The sequence below is a fragment of the Pezoporus occidentalis genome, unplaced genomic scaffold (genome assembly GCF_034315485.1).
Source record: "Pezoporus occidentalis ecotype Australia unplaced genomic scaffold, CSIRO_AGI_Poc_V1 ctg1, whole genome shotgun sequence".
Lineage (NCBI taxonomy): Eukaryota > Metazoa > Chordata > Aves > Psittaciformes > Psittacidae > Pezoporus > Pezoporus occidentalis.
In genome coordinates, this window is record NW_026912778.1 from 1,566,623 (window position 1) to 1,591,364 (window position 24,742).

The 24,742-nt window shown below is 39.5% G+C and overlaps 1 protein-coding gene across 5 annotated transcripts in view; it reads left to right on the forward strand.

The window, feature by feature from the left end:
- Positions 1-24,742, forward strand: part of RAPGEF2 (Rap guanine nucleotide exchange factor 2) — a 197,861-nt gene that overhangs the window by 41,412 nt on the left and 131,707 nt on the right. For all 5 annotated transcript variants that reach the window (XM_062610149.1, XM_062609911.1, XM_062610068.1 and 2 more), the window contains exons 2-3: positions 17,818-17,888; positions 21,399-21,455. In XM_062610149.1, coding sequence (XP_062466133.1) covers positions 17,818-17,888; positions 21,399-21,455 — 128 coding nt within the window. The remainder of the gene's footprint in view (positions 1-17,817; positions 17,889-21,398; positions 21,456-24,742) is intronic.

The following is a 24,742-nucleotide window of genomic DNA, read 5'->3' on the forward strand; positions in this document are numbered from 1 at the left end:
GCCTTCTGTGTGCTTCCAAGTACTTTAGCTCATTGCTTCCAATTTCTTTGCGTTTCTTGATTTCTTCCCTTCCTGTTACAAATCTTTCGTATCATAGAATATGTTTAAAACTAGCTAGCAGGCTCAAAAGTGGCAAAAATTAAGACACATACAGGTTGTGTGCAAAAGCCTCTTCAAATAAAAGAATAAATGTATTGAAATAAAAGATGGTGCCCTTGACTCACTTGTTTGATGTGTACCTTTGAAAAACAAGGCCTTTGTGTCCATCTTAGCTGTTGCTATCTCTTTTCTTTTAATTATCTTTCATGTTTTTTTGATCATGCTTGCAAGTTTAATCAGTTTCTGTAAAGCTGTTAGCATACTGCTGATTTTTTTCTGCCACGACATAGAATCAAGCTTAAAACCAGGTTTTGTTCTGATAAACGTTTATGATTCCATAAAATTACTTCTCTAAAATGATTTTTTAAGACTTCTTAGGTTTAACTGAATGAGAAAGAAAATGTTAAGTAACTTTTGAAAACTGTCTGTGAAATCAGGCCTGCTGCAATTCGATTAGTTTATTGTTGGAACTTGAGCTTTCTTTTTCAGGTATGTCCCTGGAATCAGTGCTGAATACGGTATTTGTTCCCCTTCCCCCGTCACTTGGAAATTCTAGTTCGTTTGCAGCACAAGTAAGACTGGTTGGCCTTTCATAAAATCCAGTAGTTACCAAGTGAGACCATACCAATGCCACAAGATGCTCAGCTAGAGCCAAAGCCTAAAAAGAAGAAATGTTTAAGGATGTATTATACAACATTGCTGCTGAAAAAAAAACAACCTGTAGTCCACTGTTTAAAATATGAAAATGGTATCATTAATTCTCAAAGCACTTAATATTTTTTAAAGTAATTCCAGAAAGCTCTATTACATAGCACAGTAGAAAGTTAACTGTAGAGTTCCTTGCAGTAGCCTGAGCATAGTGTTGTCTCCTTGCACCCTCACTGTTGTGACCATTCCTGCAAATGCCCGACACCTCCACCATCCCCGTGGTACAGTTAAGGACATGTTGTTGACCCTAAACTACCTGGAGTTATCAGCTAGTTCACTGAAGGGCAAATAGTCTTTGCATATACTCTTGTGGCCAGCTGTGGCCCATATGTGCACTGTGTGTGACTGTAACCTTAATCTAGTAAATAGCTAACCTCTAATAGCCAGCCCCTTACTTCTTACTCAGCTTGTACCTTCTGTAAGTTCACAGTGCAAGTTAATAATTTCAGAGAGTATGTGTTCTTGCATTCAATCTTGAGCTTAGACTTTTTTCATGTGCCATTGGAAAGAAAATAAAGATATCCTTTGGAAGCAAACTGCTCTGTCATTTCAAGTAATTTGGGTAGAAATCCATGATTTCTTGATACTGTAAAGTGAAAATGTAGTATTTCAATGCTTAACAAACAACCAAACAACAGCAACAAAGAAAGACAAACAAAAGACCACTCAAAACAATAAAACACCAAGAAACCCTCTGACAGAACAGAGCATTTGCTGTTCTTGACTTTTAAATTCATTCATAAGCGTTCCAAAAAAAAACCAAACACCAAACTAAGAGGGAGTGCAAGTGCAGAACTGACCCCTGGGTGAGACAACTGCAGAGCCAGCTAAATCATGACTGTAATGTTGGAGAATCTCCTCTGGCAAGACTTGCTGTGGAAACTTGAGGAGCAACTGTCTCTGTCTGTCAGTGTGGTCTTTCATCTCTACAGTACCCACGTGAGCAGAGCTGGCAGGAGGGAGCACATAGTACATGTGCTGTATCAGTACATAGCTTGTGATCGTAAAGCAGTCTCTGGGAAGTTGCAAAAAGGCATTCCCAGTCCTCCAGGGCAGAATTCCATTTTAGCAGGGCACTAGAATGCAGGTTCCCCCAAAGGGTATGCTTTTTCAAGGCAAGTTTTGGGCCACTCTATGTACTAAATGGAAGTGAGCAATTAGGATTTGGCCAAAGTGGAGTCAAGGTGTTACATGAACTGCGGATTGCTGGAATCTGTTGCTTGTGACAGTGATCCACAGCCAAATCTGGCTTTAATTCTAGTCTGTTCAGTTGTGAGAGAATAAATAACAAGGGTAAGCAGTGCAGTCTTGGTGTGCTGCACTCAGAGTGAAGAAGGGAAGGAGGCTGTGGGATCCCCTATTTGAGAACAGCCATAAACCATATACATATACATATACTTTGAAGAAAATGCTTGCATTTCTGATTATTTTCATAGATATATTCAGCTGATGTGCTTGTTCTAGAGCTTCTGGCTGCTTCCCATACATTCATGATTGCCAGAAAGCTTTAGTTGAAAGTACAGTTGGAACCTGCATAGAACTTTTACCATATTTTGCAGGATTTGGCTGGCCATAAAATGTGTGGGGTCTTGGAGCTGCTGCTGCATTCATTCAGTCTTTTTCTAGCATCTGAGACTGCCAAGAGAGGTGACAAGTTCTTTCTTCCCCTGGTAGTTTTTTAGGGCTGTTGGCCCTGTAGCAGCTGCTTTGATACCTCTAATTCATTTTTGTGCCGGCCATCAAGCATGTATCTTCCCATGGTGGCTAAATGTTAGTATTAATGAAACTACAGAAGGGAATATAATAGCAATTTAATCAATTTCTTTGAATTACAGATGAGGAAAAAGCCAAATGGTAGATGCATTTGCCAGTCCACAGCAATTGCTAGGCTCGTGAAGGAGCAAAAAGCCTCAGATCTTTCTGAAAAAGTAGAACTGGTGAAATGGGTTAAAAATGCTGGTGAAGGAAGGAAGGTGAAGGAGCTAATGTGATAAGGTAGAAGCCTTTTTTTTTGTTTTGCTTGCTTTTTTTGTCAGAAGCCCTTGGATGTAATGCATGGGTCCTGCATGTAGAAGCAATGACTTCGTAACCTGAAAGCACTGTAGTTGTATCTCTCATTGTGGATGAAAAGTTTACAGTCTGAGTACTTTTTTCTTGAACTGGACAATTTACCTGAGACTACTGACCACCTGCAGATTAAATAGATAAAATCTGACAGACAAAACCATCCTTTGATATGCTGGACGCTAGAAATAATAATCATAATCTGTGTCAAATGTAACTCAGGATGTTGTTTGGTTGAGAAGGTCTCAATGCTTACAGGCTTCTCTGGATTGTTGTTATCTGGATTACGCATGCTGTGATGGTCTTTCAAAGAGAAGCCAGGTCCCACTAGATGCTTTAGTCGAGACGCAGCGCTGTCTGGAGGCAGCAGGCGTGCTTTGGGGAAAGTTTGTCATGATGCAGGAACCATGTGAGTAACTCCTGAACTATGTTTCTAGACCTGGGGGCAGTGAACAGGATGCAGAGACACCTTGGGCTTCCACAGTGCTAGTTTCGATCCAGCCATATTTTTTTCTGAGCTGATTCCCTGTGGATCTACCTTCTGCACCTCACTCTCCAGGGTTTCTGTTGCTTATTTCGGCAGCAGAGAGTGTCTGTATGTACTGTGACTGTGGTGGCTATTGTCAAGCTCCCTGACAATGAGCCCTTCCCATCGGGGTTGGAGAGCAGAGAGCAGAAACAGTCATTAGCTCTACCGGTACCAGCAGAAGGCCAGTGGAGGCCAAAACTAATAACAAGGTTGTCTGGATCTAGGTTCCTTGTGCCATGGGCGTGGTGTCCTTGTGCCTTTCCTTCCCAGCCCTTTGCAGCCTGGGAGCCGATTTATCTCAGTCACCATGCCCAGTCTTTGTAGGAGTCCTCTGTTTTTAGTCACACTGTCACTAATAATCCGTCTTCCTCTGTGCCCAGAGCTCATGGTGAGCATGCTCCAGCCACAAATCCTTGCAGACGCTTCTGGAATAAGGCTCCAGGCTCCCACTTCGCTCCTGGAGACCTTCCAGGAGTGCATCTACAGTGCTTCTGCACAGGTCTCTCATTTCTTGTCATCCAGTATCATCCAAGGCCATTGTATCTTTAGGAAATGTTTGCTGCTGTTTGAAATCATGTTTGTCATTCCTATGTTCTCGTGCCAGGCTCAGGAAAAGGAGTGGAAACGTGCTTGTGCCTTTTCCATGTTTTAGGATGTTTTGGGTCTGTGCAAGCAGGTGATTAATGTTGGTCATATTTCTTAGTATGATATTAAGAATGCTTAGATACTGATGTGGTGCTCAATCCTGTTTACAGTTGGGTTTCTAATAGCATTGCAAGGGCTTTTGTGGGACACTGATGGGACAGATCACACCTATTGTCAGTCAGAGTGCTTTGGGGAAGGGTGTGATGTTTCACTGCTGTGCTTTTACTGGGCTCTGGAGTTGCTTTTAGTGTTAAAAGTGAATCACCAGACTCAGCAGTAAATTACTAACTCAGGAGATAAGCAGTAATTTCTAAGGAGGAATGTGCATGCTTTTAATGTCCAAGTTTAGAGTTCAAACACATGATTTTAAATTGCTGTGAAGGTATGCATTCAGTGTTTAAGAGCAAGTGTTGATTGCTCATCAGCTGATAAGCAGTATCTTGTTAAGATTTGGTAGATTGGTAGCTCTCATATGCTCAGTCTAAATTAGTTTGCAAAACAACCTGTAAACTTTTCCATATTAAGATTGAGTTTAAAAGTTTATAAATAATGATTCTTAACATCTGGGCCAAAATACTCTTGTTAGGAAACCAAAGGTATGTACTTTATTATGCACACGGAATTCAGTGTTACATCTCTTAAGTTACACTGAGCAACGCATGTGACATGGTACCACTCTGGAAAGCCTATGGAGGTTGAAAAACCCGTTTCCCTTTAATATGGGTTGGATTAAGATTCTGAGAGACTGCCTGCTGTTGTCCTGTGGACAGGCTTTTCATGTGTCCATGTGTTTGGTTTCTCCATACCACAACACTTGCTGTTGGTCATTTGGCAGCTGCACCACAAACCGACTTGTAAATGTCTTTGTTGGGGCCAGTGAGAGGGAGAAACTAGTCTGGCAAATGGAAGGACATTCTTGAACGCCAGTAAGTAAATAAATAAAAAATCAGCTGTGATGTGACAGATACCTTGTTAGCAGTTAATGGAAATTAAATTGTAGTTCAGCAGGCAGTTTGTGGACCAGCTGCCAGCAGTCACTGCTATTTGGGTTGCCTAGTGTTCTTAACTATGAAGGCCTTGGTTGAAAAGAAATAGTTGGCAGTATCTGTCTCTTCACAGTTGTTGGTGGGGTAATTGAACAAAAAATACAGAGCCAGCCAAGTGAGAGAACAGAGCAAGCAATAGATGCTTTAAATTCACAATTTCTAGACTTTTCAGGGTCTTGTATAACTGCAGTAGAGTGGAAATCATGTTCCTATGACCACTTCTGTAACCCGTGGTACAAATTCAGTGTTTTAAGCCACTGAGGTGGAGATTTCACGAACAATATAGGTGTTAGGTCTTTGTGTTGAGCTGTCTGATACCTGGAAGTGGATTTAAGTCTAATAGATCCCTTCAACAGGTGTGATGAGATGAAAGGGATTTCAAAGTGCTGAGAGAGAGCTATCTAGAGCTGCTAATGGAGGATGTTAAAGAGAAGGGTGTTTCTAGATTGCCTCAAGTACTGTTTAACAGTTCAGCCAACCCAGTTTCAATGGCTTGTTTGCTCCAGAAGGGATTTTTTTAGGGGCTGGCAGAGTGTTCCAGTCAAGTTTCACCATGTGACTTCTGTCTTACTTTAAGCTTTCTGTGCTGTGTCTGATGGTTTTTCCTTGCGGGTGCAGTGCTGGGTAAGGACTGAATCAAGAGAGTCAAGTCCTTCCCTGTAAGGGCAGTGATCCGTTACATCAGCTGAAGCTGCTCTGTGTCACTTCATCTTAAAGGCGGAACAGATGGGCTTAACCCAGCTCATCTGCCTGCTCTGCCACCAAGCCAGGGTGGTCCCACGTGCCCTTCGTGCCAGGGCAGCCTCACATGGGCTGCTGCGGGTGCATGCATAGCCTCTGCTTGCTGGATTTGGACCATTAAAGGGTTGGTGCATTAGCCTGAGTCAGCGATAAAGGTGGCTTTGGCAAGTGGGGCTGGCTCACTGAGGCATCAGATGCTCTCCCAGAGCCTGAGATAAGGTCCATCCCATTTGGCAATGGAAATCTGTTAGCTTGTTTTTTCTGTCTTGTTTTATGATACTCAGAGCTGCATTTAGGTTGCAGAGGGGGTCACCTGAGAGAAGCCATACTTCACAATCACCATAACACTACAGATGCTTGACATGTATGGGTGTTTTACCCATTTGATATGAAAACTTCTTAGCTGTTTCTGCTCCTAAGAGTGCAAAAATTTGCTCAAATTGGATCAGAGCAGGGTGCCCTGGTAGGCCCATCTGAGAGGTGGAAGTTGATACATCCCCAAGTGTTTGAAAAACCCCACAAAACAACACTGCTCATAGGAAGAGGAGGAAAAACCCCACCAAACCAAACCCAAAATATAAACATTTTGAGATACTTAAATGCAGCCCCTGTTTTGGGAAATACCTAGGCTAACAAATAAATTCAGGCTTGGAGATTATTCTGTGGAAAGTACTTTAGCTTTTTTCTAATGTTTGCCTCCTTTGCACAGAGGAGGCATCCCAGCTCTGGGAGGATGTGACCACCAGCAGCTTTTGAGATGAATTTTTTGGGTGAGGATTGATTTGCCATGCAAATACATACTTCAGTATGATCAGTTGCCTGATAGTCTGGGAATAATTTTCACGTGACCTACTGCTGATACTTCAATTAAGATTAGTGTCTGTTGCAAGAAATGCTCTGAGTTATGCTGCTTAAGTTCAGCTGCTCCAAAAAAATAAATGAATGTGATTTTTTTGCTAATAACTTTTAAAACATGAAACCAAATGACAAAGCTTTTGTTTAAAGTGTGAACTGAACTAAGAAGAGTCGCATGTTTGAATGTTAGGAAAGTGGGGTCTGTCTAAATGAATCTTAATGCTTTATTCAAACACATGAATATAAAAGATGTATGTCAGGGTATAAACCTTTGTAATTACTTGTATAATATTCCCCCCCCCCCCCCCCATGCTTTTATTGTATCAGTTGTTTTTTTTTTTTTTAATTGATAAAGAAGTTGAGCAACATGGTTTTTCTTAATCAAAACCAAAACTGTCCAAAGCAAAAAGGAACAGTGCAGTTTTACTTCAGCAAATACCGCTGTTGCCTCAGTGGTTGGAAAGGCAAACTTATTTTTGTTTTGTTTTGTGTTTTTGCTTTGGTTGGCTGTAAGCCAGCAATAGAAAATGGTTGTAGGCCAGCCACAGAAAATAACTCACTGTATTTTCTGTTGATTATAGTACTACCGAGATATTTCTGTTTCAAATCCTGGCAGGCGCGTGCTGGTTCCTTTTGTTTCTGGATACAAGCTGTCATGGTAATAAGCCAGTGAGCTGCAGGAGCTCCTGACCCGCTCAACCCTGGGTTGGTGGTGGTCATTTGCAACAAGTAATCTCTGGAGGGGGGTGGTCAGGGTCTCCCCTGCATTGGGGGCTTCTGGAAGACTTCAGTTTGCAAACTGGAGATACCTGTAATGCTCTGGATGATTCTGGAAATGAGCATGTGGCTGGCTGGGTTGGCATTGAATTGTGCTTGGGAACTGATTTTTCTCAAACAGAGCGTGAGGTTTGTGCGTCTGGGTCTGTTTGTTTTTTTTTTTGTTGTTTTGTGGTTTTTTTTCTTGTTTTTTTTTTTTTTCTTGACAAGGGAAAAATGCAATGAGCAGAGGGTGGAGTGTGATGGTATTCAGCACTTGGGACAGTGCTGAAACCCCCTGTTCATTGCTCAGCTACTTGGTCCCAGTGGCACAAGGAGGTCTCTTCCAAGGTCTTGTTTTAACAGCAAGGTAAAATGCCAGTATGCCTGAAAAGTCAGATGAAATGTGAGCAGTGGGGCCTGTTACAAGTTCAGGTGCAGATAGATGGACGCAGGTGATTGTGCAGTGGTGGCTTACTGGGATACCCCTTCATCAACTGAACAACACTGCTGGCTTAGCCCATTGTGAAATTCACAAAGTTTCTTTGCAGTGGAAACTTGAATTGTTCATATGAGCAGTTACTGCAGATTAGTTGACAAAAGACAGCGCTTTAATCTCACAGTGACTTATTTGCTTGTGATTTGGAATACCTGCCACATTTAACAAATCTGGTATGCTGTGAATACCAGTCAGTATACTGCAAAACATATATCATTGGGAATATTTTAATGATCACAGAATCACAGAATTGTTAGGGTTGGAAGGGACCTCTTAGGTCTAATCCAACCCTGTAGTCCAAATAGCCCATTTCCAGTCCAATAGCTCTTGACCAGTCTGGTCCAAATCATGCATTTGAAGAAGGAATACTTGAAGCTGTGGTTACTACTTGGCTATGATTTTGAAGTACCAGAACCCAGGCTTTCCAGAAATGAATGTTTTTTTTTTTTTTTCAGACAATAGATTGCTCTTGCCCACTATAAGGAAAATTGTATGAAGATTTCATTTAGGCCAAGTCTGGAGTGATGTACTTCCTTCATGGCAGTTTGGCTGGCTCAGTTATGCCTAGATTGTCTAGGCTACAGTCCTTGTGCTTAGACTGGTATTATGGGTATTAACCCTGGCTGCTTTAAAACCTGTAGACTAATAAGCACTTTAAAAACCTCACCCCCAGCAAAAGTATCTGAGAGTTGTCATATCTTAATCTTGCTCTGACAGCTCTTGGGGAATCCCCCAAGCACAGCTAACTGCTAACCCTATTTTTAGTAGGCAGCCCTACCTGATATACTGTGGTCTCCTTCTCCTTGCCAACCTGATTGCTCTTGCTGATGTTGTTCTCCTGAGGTCCTTTAAAGTGCTTTGTGTGTCACTTTATTTTTTCCAATTTATTTATTTATTTTAAACGAATTTTGTTATTTAAAAGCTGCCAATCGTTATGGTCCTCTGTATTTGGATAAATTTATATAAAACTCATCTCGGCTACATGTAGTTGTTTAAAAATAAGTCCCACTGTATTCAGTAACTGATATATTTGTTAGCACAAGATTGATTTTCATGTAGTGGGATATTGAGTCTTATTTTATATAGCTAGTGGACAACATGGGAAAAATAACATGCTGCCTCAGAACAATTCAAGACTCTCCTCAGCATTACCAATAAAAAGACAAGGAAAAGCCCTAGGAACTGGCATACTCTGCAACAAAAGATGTGAATGTTTGCGAAATGAATGTGAAAATGGGTAGAACAGATTTAATACAAGCTTCCAACTGTTGGCTATAAATATTGAAAAGGCAATTACATATTTTTAATGGTGGGTAACTTAAGTGCCTTTCATAATTATGGACTCTGCAGTCAGTAGGAGAGATCTTTTGTAGTGAAACCATTTTGTTTGCATTTGGATATGCGACCATCTTTTGGATTTTTGACTACAGAACTTGGGCTTTTGTGTTAAGCATTTAATTGTCTGACTTCTGAGAGTCTGGAAAGCAGAAAAGAAATGCATGGCACTACCCTGTAATTTCCTGTGCTCATTAGTTTGTTCACTGACTTCTACAAGATGGCAGGCTTTAATTTCCCATCTACCGTTTCCACGTTTATCCCCATCTTATGGGATGATTACAATCATGAATGTCTTAATTTCTTTATTCGGCTAAAAGCTTTATGACTAGCAGGATATGTTGGATCAGTTGTACTAATCTTGAGCCAGTGTTAAAAGTCTGTTAGTGTGGGTGGGTCATTGAACCTTCCCACGCATTTTTATACCTTTGAGCAGGTTCTCCTGGCAAGATTGAAAACCAAAGCCTGGTTTATTATTACAGGTGAATCTGTGAGGCATTACAGGGAAGTAGAGGTTTTAAACCCTCTTCCAATTAGAAAAAGAATCTAAAATGCAAAAATAAACATGTAATGTGAGTATAAAATACAATTTTCTTTCGAGGGAGGCTTTTTTTTTTTTCTTTTAAATTCGCAAAACAAAGTCTGTTTGAAAGACAGGAAGGCTGATTTAAGGATCACATTGAAACATCTTGTTTCTCTACAGCTATTTTACTGTGATCCTGTGTTGTTTCTCCAGGCTCTGACTTCAAGGCAGTAATGCAGTTGAAGTCTTTGGAGAAGCAGATTTTTGTCTGTACTGAGACAAACCAGGAAAATGGGTTTCCTCCTTTTTCTTTACAAGGTTTTGGAGTTGATCCTGATTAGCTTCATGTGCAGATACTTCAGTTCCAGACTAAAATCGCTTGTTCCTCCTGTTTCTAATGAAGTTTTAAAATTCCACCCATAACCCAGCACAAACATCCCTATCCCCTTCCCACAGTGGAGCTAAAAATAATGATTTGTGTGTGTCAGCAAGTCTTAACAAGATCGATACAAGCTGAAGCAGAGGATGGAAGACTTGGATTGGTTTGGTAACCTGTAAATTCCCCTTCTGATGAAGGCTGATTCCGAAGCAACTAAATGCTTGGTTACTGTGGAGTAATGTTTTGTCATGAATTTCCTGAAATATAATGCATGTTAGTCAAGACGAATTCATATAGGTTTAAGATGGTATTTTTTTTCAGAACCTTAGTGGCCACTAATACATTTGGCTGAAGTTCAGGTAACCAGTTTGGCGTTTGAGGACTTGAACAGGCCTTCAGGTTCAAAAATTGCCTTTAAATCCTAGTTATTTGTTTGGAGTATGAGTAAGAAGGTATTTGTTTTTAGAAACTCCTCAGTTCCAAATTGTCTCAACATTTTCATGGAAAGCTGCGGTTTTGAGGTAAGCCAAGCCTGGAACAGGAAGTTTATGGAAAGGTAGACTAGGCTAGTGGATTGCAAACTGGCGATAGCAAAGCTACTCTACTACAATAGTTGTCTTCCTACCCATGTACCTGGCCTTGCTCCCCACCTGTCTTGAACATTACTCGTTATTGCTTCCCACCCTTTCACTTCTTACATTTTTCATGTGCCAGGCAAAAGGAAGCAATGATAATGGCAATGTGGTGTGATAGATGGTGCCTATCAGAACAACTCTGCTGAGCTGAGTCCTCTTGAATCTGTGTCATGAATTTTGAGTTTCCAGGCTTGCAGCTTGTCTGGGAGCTGATGGTGTTTCTCCTTGGGAAGGGGAGGGCTGTGTTGGGATGGGTGGTGACTGGATAGGTCTGGCTTGCCCTTGGCAGGAAAACAGGAGTTCCACAGCAGTAGAGAAGAGCAAATCACATCTGAAATTGCTAAGTGTTGTTGATGAACAGGATAGGAACTTCTTCAACCCTTCCATGAGATCATTGGAAAGGGTTGATTCTGAAAGTTTTCTGTCATTTCTAAAAAATGCCAAGCTTGGCTAAAGGAAATACCAGTTGATAGTATGCAAAACTGACAGACCTAGCTTTACACCTTAGACTATGCTTAGAAACTGAATGTATTAAGATTTGGGAGTTTTTTTCTGTGTTCTGGAATGAGCTTCTAGTCTTTGATAGCTTACAGTTTTTTATGTGCTACACAATAGGCTGATTTAAAGGAAATAGTTGTTTCAGGTAAATTTACAAAAGTATATTACATAATCTGTATTCATCCTTAAAATATGGCCCATGGGATTTCATTCATAGAAGTACCAATTTGGGTCATTTGACATGTAATTTCACATGCTTAAATATTTCATATATATCTGTGTAGCTGCCAGTTCAGCATTGAGTCAATAAATAGTTTCCTATGTACTTTGCCTTAGTGTTGTTAAGCCACAGATCTGTATGTAAACTGGTAAGAATGGCTTGTAGGAAAATGTTGTGGTAGCTTACAGTGAAGTTAGAAAGAATAATTTATCTTAAATTATAATGTTAATAGGTTGGATTCTGGCAGGATTCCTGTGTGGCAGCACCCTCCACCTGAACATGAAGGTGCTGATGTGAGAAAAAGAATGTCAAAAATTTGTAGTACATGACAAATACTTCATTTTAATCTCTTCAACAAATTAGCCTTAGTATGGCTTACTGATAAGTCCGCACATACCTGGGCATGCTCCTGCACAGCAGTTGAGAGTTTGCTTTGTTGTTGTTTTCTCAGTGCTGGGAAACTGGAGGTGAAGATGAATACTTCATGTGTGCGTGGCAGGGATTTTGGTATCTGCAATACTGGATTTTTTTGTCATAGTCTAAGTCAGTTTTTGTGGTTTTGCTGCTGTCCTTTGGCAGGTTAATATTTGCAAGTTGAGAGCGCACCCCTGGGGCAAAGTATTGCCTTGGGAGATAGGTCTGACTGGTATAACTGACATAGCTTCCCCCCCTTGCTGCCCTGCCTTTCCCTTGGAGGTTGCTGTCTCTGAAAGCAGTAACTTGCATGTCTCCCGAGTTGCTGTTGATGACAGCCTGGTATATTAGTGTGAATCAGATGTGAACAAACCTACACGGGAGCAGGCACAGCTCTTCTGTGGGCACACAAATTTCTGTTCAAGCCAGATGAGATTGATGTTGCTGTAGTCCAGTCGCTTTCTTTTGGCGATGCGGGCATTGCTTTGGCCTCAGTGCAGGCAGCCAGATGGACAGGTGTCAATCAATGCTAGAGGGTAAAAAAAGAAAATATAAATGCTTGGTACAGCTTCCTAAGTGGTTGAGTGTCAAATTATTTCAGTTGCTGTATATGAGAAGAAAAGGGTTTAAAAAGGATGCTGCGGCCGCAAGGAAAGAGAGGCAGGACTTCAGCAGCCTGGGTTTGGATTGTGGCTTCATTGCTCACTAGGAAGAAAAAAATGCCATTGTTGTTCTTAGTATATTATGATTTGGGGAAAAAAACATGAAAATACTTGAAGAGAAAAGGGAGGTTTCACTTGGAGCTAACTGTTTAGTCAGCCATATAGAAATGACAAATGCCTCCCTTTCTGCCAGTGGTTTCACAGTCTGTTTAAATCCATCAAGGGCTTTAAGGTCCCACCTTCTCCCCATTGCATGAGCTGTTACCTCCATGACCCTGATGCTGGACCTCATGGGTCAGATGCTGCCAACAGAGAGGCTTGAAGTTTGGTCCCTGTGAGCAGGTATTTGTCCTGGGGCCAGGGAAGGTGGCAGGGGAGCAGCGGGGAGGGACAGGGTGGGACCTCCTGTTTTCACAACAGTGAAACCTGGGCTTGGGCTGGGGTCTGGAGCTGCCAGGCGTGGTGAGGAGTGGCTGTGCACCACCTCTTCACCCAGCCTTGTGCCACTGATGGGTGGCTGCAGGGGACCTAAAGAATGAGTTAGTTACCAAAGATCAGCCTTTCAAAACCTGCTTTAGACTCAGCAGGCAGATCTTTTTGAGCCTAAGGTGAATATTAGCTGCTTTGAAAAGGTCCTTTTTTTCATCCTCCAAGACAGTGAATTAAAGAATTAGCTTGTATTTTATTTTTACCCTTTGATTTATAATACACCAAACTATTATAAGATGAAAGCTTCTCTTCACTTGTTTGCTGCTTCACAGAAATGAGTGAATTTCTGAGAGAGCAGTGAATTTCTCAGCTCAGCATTTTGCTTTCTAACTGTGGCAAGGATGAATAGTTGAATTGGGCCTGTAGTTTCACACCTTAATGCAAACCAGGACTGAAACCAGTGTAAGTCTGCGATTTTTAGAGGCTTAACTTTTTCAGTCCAAAGAAGTAAATTTTCACATTTCTATCACTTTATTAAAGTAAAAAATTCTTCATTAAGCTAGTATGAATTTGGGGCCAACATTCTGGTTTGTGTTTGTCTGGTTTGTGCAACTGGCATTGCCAAATACGTTTGAAGCACAAATGAAATGGATAGCAATGTCTGGGCATAAATATACTCAGATTTTTATTAGACTGGAGAGCAGAGGTAAGGTTGCAGACCTGTGTGTTTCTACAGCTCTAATTGAAGTTGAGCTGTGTTAAAACTTGAGTCTCTCCATCTTGTTTCAAAGTGCAGTCGAAACTGTAAACTGGGGCAGCTGACACCACAGAAACAAACAAATTAAGAAATAACAGTGAATTAAACAAATTTCAGGCTGCTTCATACACAGCAACCCAAGCATACGACTCTGGCTGCAGGACAAATTTAAGCGTAGATTAGATTTCAGTCTTCTAGCCTTAATTTAAATGAAAACATGCTTTGAAACCTGCACTAATTATTTGTGCTTTGCATTTAATTTTTGGTTCTGGAGTTTCCATTGAGATGTTTTTTCAATCTATTGCTACAGCCTATGGGTAGAACTTGATTCTTGTAGCAAGATCAGCTACTTTGCATTGCTTTTGGTAAATTTATTGGGTTTTTAAGTTCTGCTAGTTGGATAGAACAAGAAAGCAAGAAGCTGGTGGTTCCTCTGTGCTTTTGTATAAATAGTCCTTCCTGGAGCAGAACATTTAACCAGCTGTACCATGAGGTTTAGCTTTGTTCCTCTTGACAGTCATAAACTGTTATAAAGTTGTATTTTAAAGAATAAAGGGAAAAACTAAAGAATAGCTCTCTGAAGTTCTGATGTCTCAGTCTGCCACCTTGTGGCAATTTGAGTCCATGTGTTGAGTACAAAACCCCATCAAACTGCTGCTACCGCTTGCATGCTTTTATGTAGTCCTTGGATTAGTTAGAGGAAGCTTTCAGGAACACTGCGTGCTAGCAGAAATGTTTGTGTAAGTCATAATGCGGTTGAATTTGCTCAGCTAGCTGGCATAAATCCCACAGACAGGCCATATCCTTCTCAAAAGGCAAACTTCTTTTCCTGAGAATTTCAAAAGTGTAGCTTTTTGTCAAGTGGATAGAATATCAAAATTAACAAACTGTCATAGCTTACATGCCTTAGTTTTATGTGTGTGTGTTATTTTTGCGAAATAGCTTTCATTAAACCATCATTTCAAGCATTTGGAATCTCTTCAGGATTTTACAACATTTGGGGCAAATATTTCGGAAGGACTCTCACATTCCATTAATTCACTTGTAATTAAGAAATTGAAAAAGCTACTTATGTTTGATATTGAGTGCTTGTTAAGTAAGCAAAGCATAGGTTTTCCTGAGATAAACGGAAAACAGAGGTGACCTAATGACGATGACTTGATATTATGATTACTTTTCATCAAATCGCTTTCCTGCTCTTCAGTGCTACAGACTGATGAGAAGCGTGCATTGTCTACTGACAATGTATGAAAACATATTCAGCTCTTTTGACTGTTACTCTAGTTTTCTGTACATTGCAGTGTTACAGAGAATTTAACTGAAAGGAATAATGCTGGTTGCTACTTACATTTCAGTGCCATACTTTTGATGCTAGGGGGTGCTGTTCCCTGCTAGACGCCTTCTCGAAAGATACGGCTTAAAGAACGGCCTGCAGCACTTTTCAGGAGCAGCCAGTGCACATCAGCTGCAATGATTTTGTTTTGGTAGGACCCCATTGTCTGGGCTCTTGTTTTCTTGCTGCTTTTTTTTTGCAAACCAAAGCCCCCACTTTAATTTTCTCTGTGATAAGATGTCTTCAAATTTATCATCCCAGTGTGGGTGCAGCCAGTAACCCTGATGGAAGCAGTGGCAGAGCTGTGCTTTGGTTTGGGTTTTTAAAATTATTTTTTTCTCTTACCTTCTGTTTTTTTAGATCTCTCTGGATTTCTTTCTTTAAAAGATTTTTTGCTTTTTTTTAACTCAAGTATCTCCACTACCTGCAGTTCCTGTTGTGGACACCTGTGGAATGTTGTGTTTGCCAGTATTTGATAAGTATGCTTGTATTCTGAATAAAGACTATTTTTTTAAGAAGTGGTCACTAATGTTACCTTGAGAACGACTCCCTTCAGTGATTTCATGCGTCCCGCCTGTTTTGAGTCAGTTCAGCTGCATTTCTCTAGAGCACTCATAACCTGTGTTCTTGATGGCTTTGTACATCTGCAAGGTTGGTCACTAGGTTTTGGAAACCAGATGTTCATCGGTGCCTTTTACGACACACTTCCACTTTTAGGTCTGTGAATCCCTGTAACCCAGCATCCTTAATGGTTCTTCATTCGTCTGTGAATCCTTCACTGCAGCTAAAGCTGCAGTGCAAGCTAGTGGCAGAAGGTTACTCTCCTAGTCTTCTGTCTGCTTGTTGGAAATGAATTACAGTAGTACCCTGTGGCCAGACTCTTTTCCACGTAATCCACTGCTATAGGGTTCTGATCCTCAGTGATCCACACCCAGCTTCCCATGGCAGCTGATGGCTTGTGCCTCACAGTCTGGCACGTCTGGTGAGCAGCAGCGGTGCATGGGGTCTGTTGGGGTGCATCTTCCCTGATGCTGCTCCTGGGAGCCTCTGCTCACCCCCAGCCTGTGTGACAAATGAGCAGGTCACGGACTGTGGCAGATGAGTACTTTCGCATGCTTTCATTAGTATTTAACAAAAAAGGGGATGTGTGCGTGTAGAGTGCATGGGCAGAAGGCAAGCAACTACTGTATTTTCTCTTCTAAGCCTTCTGTGTGCAAGGTCCCTTCATCCCAAACCATGCATAGTTACTTTTATCCTTGATGTGTCCTCTGCTCCTCACAGGAGGACCAAAGCCTCTAGAGAGCAAGGGCACAGAAGGACCAGAATAGAAGTGAAATCAGTGTTTTGGCTTGTGCTTTTCTTCTACTTTTCAAACTGAGTATTTGTGTTTTTTTTAGTGCAAGTGAAAGACGTTCTTTTCAATACTGAATGAAAGACACCTATTTAGTCTTAACCATTGAGTGTAACTCCTGGTATCTTTTCTGAGCTGTATCATGATTTAAACAAGCACAGTATTTAACTAGATTTTATTTTTATTTTTCTTACTTAAATTCAAGTTCTCTGTGCAACTCCATTCCTAACATTTTTGCCCAAATACCACATCTAGCATCGTTTCATTGTGTCTGAAAACAGTATTTCTGTACTTCATGATCAATTTTATATATGCAAATATTTCCCAGTGACCAAATCTTTTTAAATTTATAGCTTTGATATATTCCATTACTTGAAAACATCATCTTACTGTAGGTTATGAGAGTGGTATTGTTACTGAGAGTGCTGTTAGCTTATTCTCAACTTTGTCAGCATCGACTACTGATTGCAAGCTACTGCTCTGATTTTCAGTGAATTAGGGATAATACATTGTCTCTTAACTAGCAAGTTTTAAAAAACTGATGATGAAACAGCATGAAATCCATAAGCAAAAGTGGAATCACTCTAGAAGTTGTGGGCTGTACTGAAGTTTTCTCTTAAGTGCTGTATAACATTAGCAAAGCCTCTAGACTGACATTAGTGTTTCCATAGCTGCATCTTAGGAAGTTTTAGTCTTGAGTGTTGTTTTCATGTCTTTATTAATGTTGTTTTGTGAGGTGGATATTGGAGGCTTGCAATGGTTGAATGTAACATTTCATGTAACTATGATTGTCTTAATGATTTTCTTATTATCTCATGCCAAGAATTTTCTGTTCATGCCAACTTTTCTTCTTGGTGAAGCTTGTGGTTTACCTTCTATTTGAAGAGGATACAATTTTATAAATGTTTATGTAAATGTGGTATTTTGTTAGACTATTTTGTACTTCTTTTCTTCTGAACATGAAAAGCCAAATTTCTATGACTTTGCTTTATAAAATAAGGTTTTTGGGTATGTTGGCATTGAGAAGCAGGACAGTGGTAGTTGCAAAGTAGCTCACTGGAATTATGGACCAGGCTTGTTTCCTGGATGTAATGACAGCAAAAGCAGAAAGGTTTCTGTGTTTGTATTTTCTGATGTGGACATACCATCATTCTTCTCAATGTCAGGTTCCAAAGTAGAATCAAAGGTATTCCTGCAACTTGTCTTTAATCTCTTGTAAATGTGTTATTTCAACTATTTCTGCTGCCCCTATTAGGAGAGCTCTGAATGCTCTGCAGAAACTATTTTAACAGCCTCTACCAAATTGAGAATCCTAATAATGTTTTCTTTATGTTTGTAGGATTTGGAGATCGTATATTCCTATTTACATGGAATGGAAGCTTTGTCTAATCTGAGGGAGCATCAGCTAAGGTATGGTACTTTATCACTGAGTGCACGCGCACATATATGTATATTAATGCACTAACAAATCACAGGAACAGTAGCTTTGGTAACTATGCACTACTCTTGTGTATGCTACCTCAAACTGAAAAGCTGGCTATCACTGCATCAAATTCTTCCGTTCTTTATTGTCCGAAGACTTTGTCCTTGTATGTGTGCATATGTATATGCTTATTTGTTTCTTTTGATTTCTATTATGGATGTGTTTGTTTTTTTCCAAACTTCTGGGCTAGAAGTAAATGCCTTACATAAAGGGTACAGGTTCCAATCCTGAATGAAAGTCCATACATAGTCCAAACTGTTTATGTAACATAATAATCGCAAGACCAGGGTCTGTTATTCAGCTTCTGTGCAGTTTATATTTGCTTTCATGTGGATGTTTTGACAAATTATGTATGCAAATGATACTTAGTAAAATATTACTAATAAATGTCACCACTTTGTTTAATTGAAATGCTTCATAAATTGAAGTAAGAACTTCCAGATGAACTTCCTGTTTTTTTGTAAAGACTTGTGTTTGCTTGATTTTTAAGTTACTGTTTCAGTTGTTGTCACGTAGACATCTACAGCAGAGGTTTCTAAGGGTACTGGGACATTGGTGTGAGGCTGGCAGGTAGAGGAGAAGGCCAGTGCATCTCCTGTATGCTCTACAGGGAGAGAGGATGAATTACTGTTATTTTGCATCCTAGAATTTGCCAACATTTGCCACATCTGAAGATGCTGAAGGAACTTTGACTAATGCTGGTTTAGGTTCCAATTTCTGATCTCTTGCTTCGTCATTCTGTCAGAGTGCACATTCCCAAGCCAGTATTCTGTAATTTGGGGAAAATATAAGGCGAGGTTTTCTTTTTCCCCAAAGTGCTCAAGACATTGCAACGTGAAATGTGAATTGTTGACTTCAAAGGAGTTTCTGTAATTACTTTTGCTTTGGAAGGAGGCCACAATCCCATTCAGTTAAAGTATTTTGTGCCATGCAATTGTATGCAAGTCTTTTAGCACATCAAGTTTTGTGTAGCTGGAGTTGAACTGATGTTAGCTTGTTTACAAAGATCAAAGTGCGCACATATGGTTGCATGGTATTTGCTTCTTGGCTTCCTGTGCAGAATGAGGTTCTCGCTGAGGAATGTGTGGAACTCGCTCTCGCAGCACAGTGAATTCCTAGAAGAGAGCTTCTGTTTACAGTACCATACATGGAAAAGGCTGGGCTCTCAGCAGATGTGGGACAGACAGCTTTTATAGTACCCTTTAGGATACAACATTTCTTTTGGGGGTGGGATGCCACAAAACCCTCTGAGATGCATTAAAAACTAATGTATTAAATATAGCCTCTAGTACTGAATAACTTAAAGCTTGCTGATGATCTCATCTTGAATTTATTACGTTTGTTTAGGAAGCAGACAAAGATCATGTTTGAGCAAAAATCAGACACCAGTATTAACCAGAACTAATTAAATTTTTCAAGTATTTGAGGAAGCAATTTAGTTTGTACTACTTGGTCACTGTTATATCTAACTTTTAACACAAGAATTGAAACACTTGGCTACATTCTGTAAGAGGAATTTTCTCCCCTATTACTGTCCTCATAATGGGACCAAACTGAGGCAGTGTCAGTGGTCAACTTGCATGACTTTATCAAGAATGTACTTCCTTCATTCTGGATTCGAGGGGGACAAAACTTGCTTGTTAAAGTGACTCTGTTTCCTGTAACTCCTACTCTTACATGGCCTATTGCCCAGTATCGTTTCAGACCAGCAGAGCACAAACTGGCCTTCAGCAGCATTTTGATTTTTAAATCTTACTTCTAGCAGTGACTTTTCTTCTGCTATTGTCTCACCAGTAACCTCATGACCATCCCCCGTTCTCTCTCAAAACGCAGGATCAGAGAGAGATGATGAGAATCCAGGAGATAGAAGTAGGCAGTAGCTTTTGGTGTCTGTAAAGAATTTTGTCAAGACCTGATTTTATGGCGGGGACCAGTGTCTGAATAAGAAAAGATTCTGTGGTTCAGAAAGTTTTTTTTGCTGTGCCAGGATGCAAGATGTTGTTTCATTAAGTGAAATTGATCTACAAATCATAATACATAATTACATACAGTATAGACATTGCCTATAAGAAAGGATCTCACAGATAGTCTAAAGAGTAGATCTAAAATACAGAGACAGGGGAAAGGCCATGGTAGGTTTTTTTAAATCAAATAAGCCTGCCACTTCTAGACAGAAAAAACATTATTACTTGAGCTGAATTAATAAGCAAAATCGTGAAAGAAATGAGTGCTAAGGTAACTTTTATCGGACCCTCTTGGCTATTGAAATGCATGATCTAGGAAATGATAAGAGATAGCAGTAAGAAGCCTTTTAAAAGTTGCATCAAACCCAGACCAACTCTTCCAGGCCTCAGATAAATGTTTTTGGGATTTTTGCCTGAGCAGGAATTCTTGAGCACATTTGTTTGCTTAGAATATCATTGCAGGCAACTATTCATTGGTGTGCTGAGGTTCTGATGATTGATCCTGTGAGGAATGAGAACTTCTTTCCCAAATTTAAATACAATTCCTCATTTGAATGTTCACATGAGCCTCTGAGGCAAATCTCTGTCTGACTGTCAAATAGCCTTGATGTTTGCAGCCTGTTTTAGAGCCAGAGAAAGTCCAAGGGAAGCGGGGGGTGTTGTTTCCTTCCCACCCGTCTTCCCCAGCAATTTACAGGCTCCATTTCCTTAATAGACAGAAATGGCATGTTGATTTTTTCTTTTTTTTTTTTTTTTTTTTTTTTTTTTTTTTTTGTCCCAAAGTAACATGTGTTTCCTAATATTGGTAAGTTCTGTTATAGTTGCTGTCTGTTATGGCACATTTTTCAGGCAGACCATGAATGCAAAAGTTCTTTAATCCTCCCCTGTAGACAGAGGATTTTCCTGCAGGAAATTCTCTCCGCTTTGAACCCTCTGGGGTTTCAGCATTAAAATCTCATGGAAACTTTTTAAGTTGCTGAATTTTTGCAAAATGAGAAGCATCAGTTTACCTTGCAACATAATTCCTTGTTTCATCTTATTGATAAATAGATTTATCTGACTTGAAAAAGGGAGCAGTTTTTATATCCTATTATATCTGATTAGTGTCACATATCATAGATTTCCATCCATTTTCTAAAATTCTGAATAGTTTCTTTGTACAGCAACTGAATTTTGTCAGATCGCTTTATAAGATGAGACCAGTATCACTTTACCTATTTTCCAGACTTTTTTTTTTTAATGGGAGCAATTACATCTAGAGTCTTAAAACAAATCTGATCTTGGATGAGCTAATAAATTAAATGCTTAGATTTAATGATTTGTTCTCTTAAGTTAAAAGTCAGCTTAGCTTTAAATTGGTGGTTAGTTTCTTCAAGAGCTGGAGGCATGATGGAAATGCTGACTAACTTCAGAAAGTGAAGTCTTTGTGACACTTACAGGAATCATAATTAAAAATGACTTCTTTTCTTTCAGACTGATGTGTGAAACTGTTAGATATGAAAGGCATGAAGCAAATGAAGTTCTATACTAGTAAGTATTTTTGCTTCCTTTTGTATAATGTTCAAAGGATTAATTCATTTCAACTGTGCTAAGGACAGCGTTTAATGCCAACTCTCTCACCCAGCTCACAGTTGTAAACATAAACGAACCACTTTGTTTTCATTGTCAGTGCAGAAATTTGCTGGTGCCAGAGAAGGGAGCTAGGAGTGACTCTTTCTTGGTGATGTGTGTTGTGTTAATTTTTTTAACCAGTGAGCCTATATAGAATTATAGTACATGGGATGTCTTCTCATTAGAATATGTTGTCATTTAGTCTGACTTCAATTTTGTCAAACTAGTAGCGACCAGCTTTTCGTTCCAGAAGTGCCAAATTGACATATCTAACATGGCTTATAATTAACAGGGATGGGATCTAATGTCAGCCCAGATTTACAGTAGAGATCTGAGGACTGCAATTGCTGCATTTATGAAAGCCACTTACTGAAACAAAAGGTTAATCAGACTTTCACTTACTGCCCCTAGACATGCAGATTTGTCTGTGTTATCTGGCATTATCTGAACATTTAATTGTACAAAGAATGCACCTGTGTGCCTTCTTTTATACATGTGTATTTTTTCCTACACTGACATCAGGAGGAAGATGTGATTAAACAAATTTTAATGCTAAACCTTGACCATTCAGCAAAGTGAAACTAATCTCTAATGAAACCCAGTAATCATTCATGTATGGAAATTGTACAGGGTCAAAATCTATAGATAAATTCATTTAGACCAATGTAATATCCGCTCATTTTGCAGACTAATTTGCTAGTGACAATTGTGCTGGTTTGTCCTTTTCTAAGCAGTTGATTTGTGTCCATTATGTGTACTAGAATTTTTGTTGAAACTTGGTATCTTGGCTTATTCTAACTCTTGACTTAATTTAAATTACATGCTGAAAGGATCAAAGGCTGCTAGTTGTGCATATACTCAAGGCAGGAAAAAGTTGCCAGGAAATAAAATGCACTAACAGAAAATTGTGAAATCTGGGTTAACTTGAAGTGCTTTTTGCAGTTCTTTTGCACTGATTTCCTTTGTCACTCCTTTCATGTGACTTCATCTTCACTTTGGTTGTTTGCCTGTCATTCCTATTTACTCACTTCTTGACATTTTTTTCCCCATGATTTATTCAGTATATTTAATGGGCAGTTTAGCAGTTTCTGGATATTGATGCTAATGCAAAATGTGCTCGTTCTAGCATTTCACATTTCTGATTTAATGTTTAATGGACTAAACCTGAAAGTTGACATTGAATTAAAAAAAAAAATCAGTATGTTGAAGCCAGAAATATATGTTCTGTTACTCTTGAGTTACAGCTTTACATTTTATTTTAATGAAAAATTTGAGATCTACTTGGTAAGAAAATCCCATGGAACCTGGAGCCTAATTGCACTGTTCTATTTTCTTAGGATAATGAACTTGGGGGAATCCTTTGTTTTGTCTCACAAATTCAGCATGTGTGTTGAAGATGTATTTCCCTAAAAAAACCCTAGAATTCCAGTTTTATAGTACACACACTGGAAAAATTCTTTGAGCGCTACAGGAGATAAGCAGTATGATAGTTTAGAATCAATCCACTCTGTTATGAGCTATAGGAAATAAACTTATAGCATACAACTTAGGTTTTTTTTATTGAACATGCAGCATTTATCACTTGAATCTCTTATTTTAATCATGAATGCTAAGGTGTTAAAAAGCATTAAATTTGGACTCTGTAAGTTACAACTACAACTTTTTCTTTTCTGCTCCCCCCCCCCCCGACTTTCCTTGAAATCTGAAATTGGGTGCTAATCTTGTGTTCCATAGAAAAATCTATTAAAATAGCTGCAACTGTTGGAGCTGTTAATTGACCTGTCTGTGTGTCATCCCTGTGGCAGAATTTAAAGTCTCAATGTGGATAAGCTAAAACTTCATCCGTATGTACTCACATGAAAACTAACATAGATGCTGTTTATTTGATCAAAACTTTTTCATTGTGAAAATTTTGTGCATATCTGCCCTGTCAGCTGTACTTATAAAAAGCTGATTTTCTAATGCATGTATGAAATGCTGAAAAGAATTATCTGTGCTCTGTACAGACACAGTGTTTTTTTCTCTTCTATTTTTTAAAAGGAGTTTTTAATTTTCATAATATCTCTATGGATTTTTTTTTTATGATGAAAGGGATAAAATAAATAGAGCACGTTGTTTAAAAGGGGCTCATCTCATCTGCCTTTACTTTACTATCAGCGGGTGTACATGGTAGTGACAAATTCTCAAACCCTACGGCCATCTCGCTGTTTAAATGGAAACTGGGTTATTAAAAGTGGCAGTTCAGCCTGAGTTATTCTTCATTTGCCAGTTGTCCTACTACTTTAATTTGATGTGAAGTTAATGATAAAAGGGATTAAAATCTGCCTGGAAAAATTTCTGAATTGAGTTTTACTTGACACACATACCTGATATTTTATTTGACTTTTTTTTTTTTTTTTTTTTACCTGCTACCTTTTATTCAAACCTATTTAAAGATACCATTTAAAAAAATACTTAGTTCAGTCGCTTGAGATATATATATGTTCAGTTAAACCTCAGGTTAAAGGGTGGGGCCAGTTCTGCGCAAGCTGTGCCTCACCTAAAAAATCCACTGCGCAGGCTGGAAGGGCTCACTCTCACCTGTCTGTATGGACAGGCGAGGGTCTAAACGGTAGGTGACAAGGTGCATGAGAAGCTGCAGATCCAACCTTGCATGCGGGCGGACCAGCACATGGGTAGCTCGAGACTGCTCAGGAGATGAAGGTCCTGGTCGGACACTTCCTGATTGCTGAAGCACCCTTTTTTCCAACCAGATTTACATATCCCACTTGCCCTTGGTCATCGTGCTTGTAGTAAGTGTGGTTAAAGCCCATCCCAAATCTTCGCTCGTGAAGCCAAGCCATCAATCAATCAATATGTGCATACATATAGATATATATGTATAATCAGTGGTTCAAAGAAGAAATACGGTAATTTTTTCATATCTGCATAGTAGTAATTGTTGACATTTCCAACAGTAAGTTTCTAATTAGCATTTTCTTTGGAAACCAAAATTTTAGCAGATTTGTAGAGAGTGCGTATACCTCTTGAGAGTTGGACAAAATTTTTCAGATCAAAATTGAAATGTTTGCTATGATGGCAGAGAGGAATCTTTAGCACTAAACATTTTGCATCTAATCAAATGAATATGCCTCCTTTAAAAGAAGCACCCCCTTTTTTCTCTTACACTGTCATGCAGGGGCTGTATGTGATTCCTGTCTCTGTGC